This window comes from Mercenaria mercenaria, chromosome 4 (genome assembly GCF_021730395.1).
Source record: "Mercenaria mercenaria strain notata chromosome 4, MADL_Memer_1, whole genome shotgun sequence".
Lineage (NCBI taxonomy): Eukaryota > Metazoa > Mollusca > Bivalvia > Venerida > Veneridae > Mercenaria > Mercenaria mercenaria.
The window spans coordinates 89,267,239-89,281,067 of NC_069364.1; the positions used below are offsets into that span (position 1 = coordinate 89,267,239).

At 37.5% G+C, this 13,829-nt stretch overlaps 1 protein-coding gene across 1 annotated transcript; it reads right to left on the reverse strand.

Moving 5' to 3' along the window:
* Window positions 1-2,074: 2,074 nt before the first annotated feature.
* LOC123553568 (piggyBac transposable element-derived protein 4-like) lies at window positions 2,075-2,641 on the reverse strand. The gene has a single exon (XM_053542321.1). The coding sequence runs from the start codon at window positions 2,639-2,641 to the stop codon at window positions 2,075-2,077; it is 567 nt and encodes a 188-aa protein (XP_053398296.1).
* Window positions 2,642-13,829: the final 11,188 nt, after the last annotated feature.

The following is a 13,829-nucleotide window of genomic DNA, read 5'->3' on the forward strand; positions in this document are numbered from 1 at the left end:
TAGAGCTTCGTTTTTTTAAGTCCTCGAGTAGAATACATGTTCACCTTCATTTCAGACCTAAATTGAGACTTTGTTTCTACAAATATCTGTTAAGAAAGTTTAAAGTTAGAACAAGAGGGAGCTTATGTAAGACAGCATGCTCGACTTTTTTCAGTGATTGACTCTGAATTAAAGCTTTGCCAGTAAAAGGGGCAATTAAAGCTTTGCCAGTAAAAGGGGCATAATAGTAAATAGCTTTGAATGTAACAGAGATATTAGACATTATATAAAACTTTAACAAAAAAAAAATGAACTTGAAAAGTGGCATAACTCTGTCAAAATTCAAATCAAGAGTTATGAGGATTGTTTCTTCTGGTGTAGACTTAAATACATTATTTTGTGGCCAAAAATGTTGGATTTTGTCTCTACGTTATGTGTCCGCGCGCTTAATTTATGTCGATAAAAAACCTCCAGTTTTGAGACCCCAACTCCAGCTGAAAAATGGCAAACCTCCAGTTTTGGGATTCTGAACTTATCACATGTATGGTCAAGGTCACAGTGACCCTGAACAGTAAAACAGTTTCCGGATGATAACTCAAGAACGCTTAGGCCTAGGATCACGAAAGTTGATAGGGAGGTTGGTCATGACCAGCAGGTGACCCCTATTGATTTTGAGGTCAGTATGTCAAAGGTCAAGGTCACAGTGACCAGGAACAGTAAAATGGTTTCCAGGCAATAACTCAAGAACGCTTGGGCCTAGTGTCAGGAAAATTGATAGTTAGGTTGGCCATGACCAGCAGATGACCCCTATTGATTTTGAGGTCAGTATGTTAAAGGTCAAGGTCACATTGGCCAGGAACAGTTAAATGGTTTCTGATCTTCTTGTCCAAAACCATAGGGCCTAGGGCTTTGATATTTGGTATGTAGCAAAATCTAGTGGTCCTCTACCAAGATTGTTCAGATTATTTCCCTGGGGTCAAATATGGCCCCACCCCTAGGGTCACATGGTTAATATAGCTTTATATAGGAAAAAACTTTAAAAACCTCTTGTCCAAAACCACAGGGCCTAGGGCTTTGATATTTTGTATATGACGTCATCTTGTGATCCTCTACTAAGATTGTTCAAATTATTCCCCAAGGGTCAAATATGGCTCTGCCCTGTGGGTCACATGGTTTACATATACTTATTTACAGTGTGCATATAATTTCTGTTCCTTGTGCAATTACTAAATGCATCAAGGGGGGCATTTCGTGTTCGACGAGCTCTTGTTCATTTCTAGTTTGACAATGCCTGTCTTTTAAGGCTCCATCTCCAGCCAGTCAATATGCATATATGCAGGATGCAGACCTAAAGTAGTCATTGCATATACCCATTTTAAAGCAGTTTTTATTCATGTTTAACTCTTAGCCTGCTGGCGGCAGATGATTCTGCCTTTGCGACCAGTGCAGACCAAGATCAGCCTGCACATCCGTGCAGTCTGATCATGGTCTGCACTGTTCGCTATTCAGCCAGTAAATTTTCAGTGAAAACCCCTTTGAGTAATAAGTGGTACTGTCCAAATTGAAAGATGGACCAGCCCATTATAGAAATATAGCAGGTTAAGGGTTAAATAATAAATATTATGCAGGGGTCTTAAGATATGATAATGTCAACTGTGATATATGTATATTTAATAATGAAAAATGTTTCCACAAGTCTATTTTTACTTCAAAATAGATACATACAAAAACACAAATAGTGCATATCCTTGATGTAGACTTGAAAATGGCATTATTCATACAAGCTACACATAAAGAAAAAAACAGTATACTGAGATGATGAGATATAAACCAGTTCAGAATAGGTCATTTGTGAGTGTGTATGCAATTTAAGCTTGCAAGCTTTCGTTTTCTGTGGTTTACAAAAAATAAAAAAATTATATCCTTTTGGATGTTTTATTTTTATTTATTTGTTCGACTGCTCAAAATTGGGACTTTCATTTTTATTTTTATTTGTCCCCCCCCCACCCTAATTTTTGAAAAATCTCCCGTAAACCAGAAAATAAAAAAATGTTGGCCTGATGTCCGCGATTCAACATTGGTGTCACTAAATCCATCATAACTCGTTCCCCAAAACCCTTGCTCCGTCACGGTTCTCCTTACCTAAATACACTTGAATGTCAGTCACATATCCATTGTGAGGGTCTGCCCTTACCCACACTTTGATCCTACGTTTAGTCGGCTTCAGTGGCATGTATTGTTTGAATCTTAAGTGACCGGTATATCCAATCATAGCCTCATCAACTGTCGTTTCACGGTGCGGTTTATAATTGGCCATCAATTTTGCACGCACGGCTTCAAGAATCGGTCGAACATGTGAAAGTTTGTCATGGCCTGGTTGTCCGCGTGCAGTACTGCATGATGTGTCAGCTACGTGGAAGTACTTACTGATTTTATCGTTCCGATCGCGTGTCATCCTCTCTTTTATTCCATATGGACTAAACATAGGATCACTATACCAGTACATATCAAAATAATGTGCAGCAATAATCCCCATCACAATCTGAAATCCAAGATAAGCTCTTATTTCACTAAAGGTAACGTTCCTCCATTTGTCATCAGGTTTCTCCAGCTGCTTTTTTGTTGCATATTTGTTGGTCTCATCCACGATTTGTTGAATCATTTGCGGTGTGAATAATAAATTAAAAAAACCTATTTCAATTTTATTTACATCCATAATCACGGAAGGTCCCGGATTTCCATTGAAAGCGTTAACATCTATCAGTCTAAAATTTGCACTCCATTCTTGTACCCAACCCACTTTCTCGTCACGTCAGTTCACATTCTGTCGCTGAATTAAGTCAACTAAAGGCACATCGTCGTCAGAATCATCGTCACTAGTCATAGAAATAACCAAATCATTCACGGTTTCATTAAATCCCATCATATATTCCATTTCTGTGTCGTCTATATCCGAAAAATCATCGTCATGAAAGCTCGCCATGTTTACAATTTTTGTTTTTCTTTCGTTTTAAACTACCGCATTAATACATAAGAATAAAACAGATTATACTTGTCCAATCAAAATATTTTTTACATCATTGCGAAGTTAAAGCTTTTATCTGATTGTCTAAATATTTGGGAAAGCCCTTTGTGTTTATAATTTTAAACCAATCAAACGTTTTTAAACAAGGGGTTGATCACGCATAAATGTGGGACCCGACTTACACTATATTGTTATCATCATGCATTAATAAGGGATCCGACTTGGAGCGCTTATCTCATATCACGGATTTTCAAGGGATTAGGCCTGAATGAGTTAAGACTGAAAACATTTAAATTATTGCCCCTTACTTGTGACAAATGTACCAGTGGGGTCACACCCTGTGTCCTACAGACACATTCTAGTTTTATTTATGCACTACGTTTTAGGAATTTTGCCCTTACTTCAGGTCTTTTATACTTATTAAAAATAATTATTCGAGCTGCTCCTTTACATATTTTCTATCACTAATTGTTACCGACGTCAATGAAAGCTGGTCATGTGCGAATTGAACACAATTTAGTCATACACAGCTAAAACAATGTCTTACAATGTTAGTTAATATAAATAATGCTTTTATAATCCCTCTTGTACATATAATGTGTTCATTAGTACATGTAAGGTGTCCATTATTACCTTCAAAACACTGACACTTCGGCTTTATCAAAATCACACATAAATGAATGTGGTTCCCAATCTTTATTCCAGCTTTTGAGTACATTTAATGCTTCAGAGATGCCTTCTATGATTCCTCTACTTAGTACAAAAAAAACACACTGGATAGTATCCAACATTGGTGTCCACACAAATTATAAACAAACACGTCATACTTGGTACTTTTATATGTACTATCAATAACCACCATTTCTTGACCATATCTATGCAGAAGGCCTTTCTTAAATTCTGACTCAGTCTGGTGAATATAGAGTAATGACGTGTTTGCATCTGTATCTTGACCACTGAAAAAAAAAATCAAAAGATCATGTAAAGAGATCATACCTCAACTTGTACACCTTCTATTTTTTTGACTGGCTCCACCCCCTATTTTTAAAGTTATGGCCCCTGAGATAGTCAAAAATGCACATTTTTACCAAATAAGAGAATCTTAGCGCTTATTACAGAGTGGATTTTTTGTTTGTGATGCTCATAGCTCAAAAAGTATATGGCCTAGAATAATGAATCATTTTTATAAAAGTTTTGTTGAAGTTATACCCCTTTAAGACTGAAAACATTTAAATTATTGCCCCTTACTTGTGACAAATGTACCAGTGGGGTCACACCCTGTGTCCTGCAGACACATTCTAGTTTTATTCTAAGTTTAAGGAATTTTGCCCTTACTTCAGGTCTTCTATACTTATTAAAAAATAATGATTCAAGCTGCTCCTTTACAAATCTTCTATTACAGGTTCATACAGACAAGGCCAAGTCAAATTCAAGGACTTTTGAAGGACTTTTCAAGCACTAGTCCTACAGTTTTCAAGGACTTATTTATGAATAATACTTAACAGATTTGTAAATTCTAGCCGCCATTCATTAGTGTCTACATCCAGTGAAAAACTTTGGGTTAAAAAACTGGTAATTTCTGCCAAAATAATGTCACAATGAACTATTTTAAAACTAAACGTTTGTGTAGAGATTTATCAAACAGACCGACAAATGGTCCCTTGATCTTTTCAATCAGTAAGCTTTTAAAGTGGTCTGCTAGACCAAATACACAGATATAGGCAGTTTTTCTTTCACCAAGAGCAAACTTTTTCGCTATTTCACTGTCTGGAAACATGGTTTGAAATATTTTATTAATGTTTTCATTGGACTTGTTTGAAGCATGTGTCATTATGGTTTGCATTGTCCATATAATTTCTGCTTTAAGTACATTATTTTTTGATACATAGTTTGAAATACTAGCACTCGATGATGCAACATGCCCAGCAATGGTAACTGTTTGGGGTGGGGGTACCGTAAGACTGTCACCGGGTCCGGAAGTTGTGGTTGTAGTTTCTGCTTTAACCTTGTTTCCTCCTTAACAAAGAAATTTACAAACGAACCAGACATCGACTTTTCATTTTTCTTATGCCCCTTAAGTTCTTTCTCCCATTTGCGCAACATCAATGTCATTCCTACATGCTCGACAGTGTGCCTTATATCGACTGTTCGTTTCCTTTACCAAAGAATATCGTTTCGACCACTCTCTGCTAAAAACACACTTTCCCATTACGATAAGAATTGCAATTCATGCTCTGTGATGAATTGACGCCATTTTAGTCAGGGGAGACAACGCTAACAGAAAGTATGAAACATTTGTACCCAAACTTCGCTTTCGTCCCGAACACATTCGACCTTTTTTATTACGGCGTTTTCGTAGCTCTGCCCATTGCTCGAAACTTGCCGATTTTATTCTAAAAGATTTACTTTTGATTTTCAGGGAAATTTTAATTGTCTAGCATACGAGAAAATAAGAAATTCAAGTACTTTTCAAGGTCTTTAGGCAATTTTCAAGCACTTTTCAAGACAAATTTTGTTTTCAAGGACTTTTCAAGACTGCCCTTCATTTTCATGTACTTTTCAAGCCTGTGCGAACCCTGTATTAATAATTGTTACTGACGTTAGTGAAAGCTGATCATGTGGGTATAGAACACAATTTAGTCATACACTGCTAAAACAATGTCTTACAATGTTAGTTAATATAAATAATGCTTTTATAATCCCTCTTGCACATATAATGTGTTCATTAGTACATGTAAGGTGTCCATTATTACCTTCAAAACACTGACACTTCGGCTTTATCAAAATCACACATAAATGAATGTGGTTCCCAATCTTTATTCCAGCTTTTGAGTACATTTAATGCTTCAGAGATGCCTTCTATGGTTCCTCTACTTAGTACAAAAAAAAACACACTGGATAGTATCCAACATTGGTGTCCACACAAATTATAAACAGCGGGATGTCATACTTGGTACTTTTATATATACTATCAATAACCACCATTTCTTGACCATATCTATGCAGAAGGCCTTTCTGAAATTCTGACTCAGTCTGATGAATATAGAGTAATGACGTGTTTGCATCTGTATCTTGACCATTGAAAAAAAAAATCAAAAGATCATGTAAAGAGATCATACCTCAACAGATACAGAAATTAACTAGAAATGAGTCCACTGAACACAGATGCCCCAATTATGTCATCTTTATGTCCCCCTTCGGAGAAGGAGGGGTATATTGTTTTGCAGATGTCGGTCGGTTGGTCCGTATGTAGACTGGATGATAACTCAAGAACACTTGGGCCTAGGATCCTGAAAGTTGATAGGGAGGTTGGTCATCACCAGCAGATGACTCCTACTGATTTTGAGGTCAGTATGTCAAAGGTCAAGGTCACAGTGACCCGGAACAGTTAAACTGTTTCTGGATGATAACTCAAGAATGCTTGGGCCTAGGATCATGAAAGTTGATAGAGAGGTCGGTCAAGATGAGCAGATGACCCCTATTGATTTTGAAGTCAAAGATCATCACAGTGACCCGAAACTGTAAAACTGTTTCCGGATGATAACTCAAGAATACCTGGGCATAGGATCGTGAAAGTTGATAGTGAGGTTGGTCATGACAAGCAGATGACCCCTATTGATTTTGAGGTCATTACGTCAAAGTTCAAGGTCACATTGGCCAGGAACAATTAAACAGTTTCCAGACAGTAACTCAGGAAATAAATAAATTACATAGATTTATATAGGGAAAAACTTTTAAAATCTTCTTGTCCAAAACCACAGGGCCTAGGACTTTGATATTTGGAATGTAGCATCATCTAGTGGTCCTCTACCAAGATTGTCCAAATTATTTCCCTAGGGTCAAATATGGCCTGCCCCGGGGGTCACATGGTTTAATTATATAGACTTATATAGGGATAAACTTTAAAAGTCTTCTTGTCATAACCTCCAACATTCAAATTTGGACCTTATGTATATTTTTGATTGGCTTGATGAACCTTGACATGAGTTGACCTTGATCTTGACCTAGTGACCTACTTCCACATTTCTGTAGCTACAGCCTTCAAATTTGGACCACATGCATAGGTTTGTGTACCTAAATAAACTTTGACCTTGACATTGACCTAGTGACCTACTTTCACATTTAGTTTGGATCACATGCATAGTTTTGTATTCTGAAATGAAATTTGACCTTGATTTTGACGTAATGACCTACTTTCACATTTCTCAAGCTACAGCCTTCAAATTTGAACCATGTGCATAGTTTTGTGTATCAAAATGAACTTTGACCTTAAGATTGACCTAGTGACCTACTTTCACATTTCTGTAGCTACAGCCTTCAAATTTGGACCACATGCATAGGTTTATGTACAGAAATAAACTTTGACCTTGACATTGACCTAGTGACCTACTTTCACATTTTTGAAGGTACAGGCTTCAAATCTAGACCACATGCATAGTTTTGTGTTCCAAAATGAAATTTGAGCTAGTACCTACTTTCACAATTCTTAAGCTACAGCCTTCAAATTTGGAACACGTGCATAGTTTTGTGTACCGAAATGAACTTTGACCTTGAGATTGACCTAGTGACCTACTTTCACATTTCTCAAGCTACATGCTTCAAATTTGGACCACATGCATAGTTTTGTGTTCTGAATGGAAATTTGTCCTTGATTTTGACCTAGTACCTACTTTCACATTTCTCAAGCCACAGCTTTCAATGCATAGTTTTGTGTACAGAAATGAACTTAGACCTTTAAATTGATCTAGTGACCTACTTCCACATTTCTCAAGCTACAGCTTCAAATTTGGACCACATGCATGGACCACATGCACAGTTTTGTGTACCGAAATGAAATTTGACCTTGATTTTGACCTTGATCTGGTCTTGAAATTTGGAACATTAAAAAATGGCTCAATGGTGGGCGCCAAGATCACTCTGTGATCTCTTTGTTGTTGTTTTTTTTTGGTTGGGTTTAACGTCGCACCGACACCCAAGTTTTACATAGACTTATATAGGAAAAAAAGTTTAAAAATCCTCTCTGAAACCACAACACTTAGACCTTTGATATTTGGTTTGTAGCATTGTCTTATGGTCCTCAACCAAAATTATTCAAATTGTACCTCAGGGGTGAAAAGAGGCCCTGCCCTGGGGGTCCCAAGTTTTATATAGACTTATATAGGAAAAAACTTTAAAAATCTTCTTGTCTGAAACCATATGACCTAGGCTTTTTTGATATTTGGTATAATGTATTGTCTAGTAGTCCTCTACCAAAATTGTTCAAATTATGCCCCTTGGGTTAAAAGAGGCCCTGCCCTGGGGTCACTTAGTTATTATGTGAGTTATATAGGAAAAAATACTTAAAAATCATCTGATCCTATTTCCAAGACTGTTTAATTATAATTACCTGATGACCCCAAGTAATATGATGTCACTTGACTGTGACCTTGACCTACTGACCTATTTTCCTGTTTTTTTAGCTCACCTGAGCACAAAGTGCTCAGGGTGAGGTATTGTGATCGCTCACCGTCCGGCGTCCGTCCGTCCGTCCGTCCGTTGTACGTCCGTCCGTTGTACGTCCGTCCACACTTTCCTTTAAACAACATCTCCTCCTAAACCAACAGGCCAATTTTGATGAAACTTCACAGGGATGTTCCTTGGATGGCCCCCTTTCAAAATTGTTCAAAGAATTGAATTCCATGCAGAACACTGGTTGCCATGGCAACCGAAAGGAAAAACTTTAAAAATCTTCTTCTCAAAACCAGAAGCCCTAGAGCTTAGATATTTGGTGTGAAGCATTGCCTAGTGGACCTCTACCAATTTTGTTCAAATCATGACCCCGGGGTCAAAATTGACCCGCCCCAGGGGTCACTTGATTTTACATAAGAAAATCTTAAAAAATCTTCTTCTCAAAAACCAGAAGCCTTAGAGCTTAGATATTTGACATGTAGCATTGCCTAGTGGACCTCTACTAAAATTGTTCAAATCATGACCCCGGGGTCAAAATTGATCCCGCCCCAGGGGTCACTTGATTTTACATAGGAAAATCTTCAAAAAATTTCTAAAAATAAACCAGAAGGCCTAGAGCTTAGATATTTCACATGTAGCATTGCCTAGTGGACCTCTACAAAATTTGTTCAAATCATGGCCCCCGGGGTCAAAATTGACCCCGCCCCAGGGGTCACTTGATTTTACATAGGAAAATATTTAAAAAATCTTCTTCTCAAAAACCAGAAGCCCTAGAGCTTAGATATTTGACATGTAGCATTGCCTATTGGACCTCTACTAAAGTTGTTCAAATTATGACCCGGGGGTCAAAATTGACCCCGCCCTAGGGGTCACTTGACTTTACATAGGAAAATCTTCAAAAGTTTTCTAAAAATAAACCAGAAGGCCTAGAGCTTAGATATTTCACATGTAGCATTACCTAGTGGACCTCTACAAAATTTGTTCATATCATGACCCCCTGGGTCAAAATTGACCCAGCCCCAGGGGTCACTTGATTTTACATAGGAAAATCTTCAAAAATTTTCTAAAAATAAACTAGAAGGCCTAGAGACTAGATATTTGACATGTAGCATTGCCTAGTGGACCTCTACAAAATTTGTTCAAACCTTGTCCCCCGGGGTCAAAATTGACTCCGCCCTAGGGGTCACCTGATTTTACATAGGAAAATCTTAAAAAAAAATTCTAAAAATAAACCAGAAGGCCTAGATCTTAGATATTTGACATGTAGCATTGCCTATTAGACTTTTACAAAGTTTATTCAAATCATGACCCCTGGGGTCAAATTGACCCTGCCCCATGGGGTTACTTGATTGTACATAGAAAAATCTTCAAAATTTTCTAAAAATAAACCAGAAGAGCTTAGATATTTGACATGTAGCATTGCCTAGTGGACCTCTACAAAAAGTTTTCAAATCTTGTTTTTAAAGTTACTTAAAGAAAATTTCAACTATATTTTCTCATAATTCTTTTGATTGATTTCTATTATGATCTTTTGACCTTGAAGACTTGTCCTTAAGTGCAATGATAACAGGTGAGCGATATAGGGCCATCATGGCCCTCTTGTTAAGATACAGCCTTGAAATGTTGACGATATACACAGTTTTGCACACCAATCGTAAAACTGAATTTCATTGACCATGAATGTGACCTACTGACTTTCTTAATATTTTATCATCAGTTTGACATTTGAAACATGTAGCTCATATTACTCAGATGAGCGATCCAGGGTAATCATGACCCTCTTGTATTATTTTATGTAGGTAACTGAAACTATAACCTTTACAGGATGTGTAACCTTAACAGCTAAACACACCTATATGAACAACAAAACAGGCTGAAGTGTTGTGTATTAAAACTTTGGAATTCAACAACAATTTCTATCTTTTACAACCACTTCTTTTTTTCCAGTTCTCAGAAAAATCCTCATCAATCACAATTTCAGTTTTCAGTACAAGTGGTTTGGGACAAACTGAATCCTTTGACTTTTCAGACAAACAGTGTTCTCTTATGTGTTCATATAGTACCATTGTCTGGCTTGTATCATTCCATGTCAATAATACTCCTTTGGCATTGCACCCTTAGAGGGAGTAGATTTTGTAAGCTGACTGTTTCAACTGGACTGTCACTTTTAACACTAACAATTCCAACTGCTTCTTCCAAAGTGGTGAAACTTGGTTATGTTCTTCAAAGGTTTAAAATATTGTGATAAGAAATTTCTCCACTGGTAGAATGTGACAGGATTTAAATCATTGTTGACAAACTGTGCAATGTTATGACCTTTCTTTGATGACTGATACACTGTGTCTGCAATATCATGTACTACAAAAGGTCTCAGCATTCACCCTCCTCCATCGATTCTTCTAAATTCAAAAGTGCCAGTCAGATTCAAACTTTGCATGGCCTGCGATCATTGTTGAATATTCAAACGATCTGTGATATCCTGTAACAAATAAGTAAAACATTTTATTTTAAATAATTAACCTGTTAGTCACTTGGTTTTTCCTGTAAATTTAATAGAAGTAGAGTTATCACTATTTGATAAAAGATTATTCTTACAACCAACGCATTAAAATTGACAAACAGACTGACAACAGGGTGCTGCCAGTATATAAAATGTACTTTGCTTGCAGATTTTGATAACTAATAACAGACCATACCACAGCAAGATGTTATTTCTAGTCTGGCCAGCAGCAGTGTCAAAATGGAATACCAATACAGGTAATGATGAACCATGCTCACAAGTTGTCTGCCCCTTTACCAACTAAGTTGCTTTCTTCAACAAGATAAAAACACTTGCCTTCCTAAAAAAAGATAAAGTCTTTAGTAAAAGTACCTATTATCTTCATGTATCTGCATATATAAGAAAACTTTAGAGTCTTCATTCTAATCCATATTCCTGGTGCAATAAAATTGATAAAAAATTCAATCACCTCACAGCTTCTAAGTTAAGGATGGATTCATTAATTTTGAAAATAATCACATTACACTCACTATATTAAATAAATAGATAAATGAGCCGTGCCATGGGAAAACCAACATAGTGGGTATGCGACCAGCATGGATCCAGACCAGCCTGCGCATCCATGCTGGTCGCACACCCACTATGTTGGTTTTCCCATGGCATGGCTCAAATAAAATCCACATAAATAACTCCAACATGAATAAATCCACTGAGACATAGATCCAACACAAATTTTTGCAGACACACTGAACACTTATTCACTTACTGCATGGAATTCCACATGACATCCATCTTTACAAAGATTCACTGAACACTGTTGACATCCGAATGTAGACTCGACTGGACGACCGCTGTCTGTTTTACGTTTCTTCCTTGAAAACATAACACGCGCACTTCCGATCTTGAAATTTGACAAGAACATGTCCACCTGCGTTTTCCTGATTGACAATGGCTGACAGTACATGGACTTGGCAAAGCCTCCTTTTACATGAGGTTAACCCTGCAACAAGTCCGTCACACACAGCCTGAAGTCTTGTTGGGAATACGTGTTCTTTGTTTTGTTGGTCACGGCAAGCTTATATAGGATCCATGAATTGATAAGACACAAATCCACATAAAACCAAAGAATGTACTTCCAATACTTCTTGGCTTTGCATCCAACTGGATTGTATGAACGTAACTGGTCGTTGTGATCGAAGCCACCCATGTATTTGTTGTAGGTCTTCACCATGTCCAGACGAGGGATGTTCACAAGCTGGCTGCCTACCCTCCTGAGGTCTGTAGCATAATTATTGGTGTCATCACAGCTAGTTGAAATTAGATGAACAAAATTGTTATCTTTCCATTTCACTGCTACAATGTCACCTTTCTGCCAGAAAGCGCTCGTTCCCCTGTCAGCCTTTTTATCTTTCTCAGAAAAATTTGGTGGTAGTCCTTTCCTGGTTGGCCTCACCGTCCCTGTAGAATAGATCTGCATGGGGACAAGATCTATCAACAGTTTTGGCAAGGTGAAATAATTGTCAAAGAATAGATGGTGATGCTTTCCTTGCACATGCTGAGCCATACCCATAACAACTTGGTACCCTAAACCTTCAGTCGAACCTTGACCACCTTTCGCGCCAGTGTATGTTGACTTGTAAACAGAAACCAGTTTTAGAGTCTGCTAACATCCACGATTTCAGTCCCCATTTTGTCGGCTTGTTTGGTAAGTACTGTTTCAGCAATGACCGGCCTTTGAAACCAGTCATTGCTTCATCAACAGACAGGTTACGACTTGGACGGTAAATGTCACTCTTGAAATTTCTGTTACACATGTCTATAAGTGGCCGGACTTTGAATAACCTGTCGCGATTAGGGTCAGTAGGATCAGGCTGGTCACGGTTCTTTGTAAGATGAATATACTGGTTCAACTTATGTAAACGTTAAATAGGCATGATTTTGGCAACACCCTCTACTCTCTAAGTCGGTCATCGGAGCTCCAGAAATCTTCCACACGTGTGAGGTTATGTAAATTCCCATAATAATCATTACCGAAAAGAAAGCCCTCATTTCATTTGCTGTTGTTTCTCCCTGAGCCTCCCAAACATCATCACCCCTTCCACTCTGTTGTTGTTTACGTTGAATTTCTTGCCTTGCATATCGGTTGGTTTCTTCAGCAATAATTTCAAAAAAATTTGGATCAAACATCATGTCAAAAAATTTATGTTGTTGATTTGGAATTTCAGTCAAATTTGGTCTGCTATCATGAATAAAGTCCCTAACATACCGCGATCGAATATTTCAGAGTCCAATTTCTATAATTCACTAACGGTCGTAGATTGTCCAAAGGGGTGTGACTGTCCGAGTCATTTTCTTATTGCCACACGTGTAATTCCTCAATTTCCGACGAATCGGAGTCACTTAATAAATCATCCGACGAAATATCACTAATATCCACATCTGAATCGGGATCCCGATGTGGAATTTCATTAGTATCCTCTGGAGAAAATCCTTAGAATTCACTATCGCTATCCACCATTTTGGTATCTGTACAATTTTATTTTCTGAAAATGTGTTGGGGATTTCCAAAATTTGTTGCATAAATAGTAACGTTTTGAAAGCAAGGCTCGGATGTAATCGTAAAATGAACTTTTCCAAACTCAATTAAACTTTTAAAGCAATGAAATTTCGTCGTTTTCAATCGGAAAAAGACGAATATTAAACAGTTCATTATCCGGGCAGTTTCGGGGGATTCGTTTGTAGGCAGCACAGGCGGATTGAGGCGTTTCGTTAGATAAGTGATAAGGGCGGTTCGGGGCGATAATGATTGGAAAAGGGTTAAAGGGCCAAAATTTAATATTTTTGAACATGATACAGACAACTGTTAATTTGCAATCA

Coding starts and splice junctions, on each gene's coding strand:
- LOC123553568 (XM_053542321.1), bottom strand. CDS start 2,641: ATGATTCAACAAATCGTGGATGAGACCAACAAATATGCAACAAAAAAG.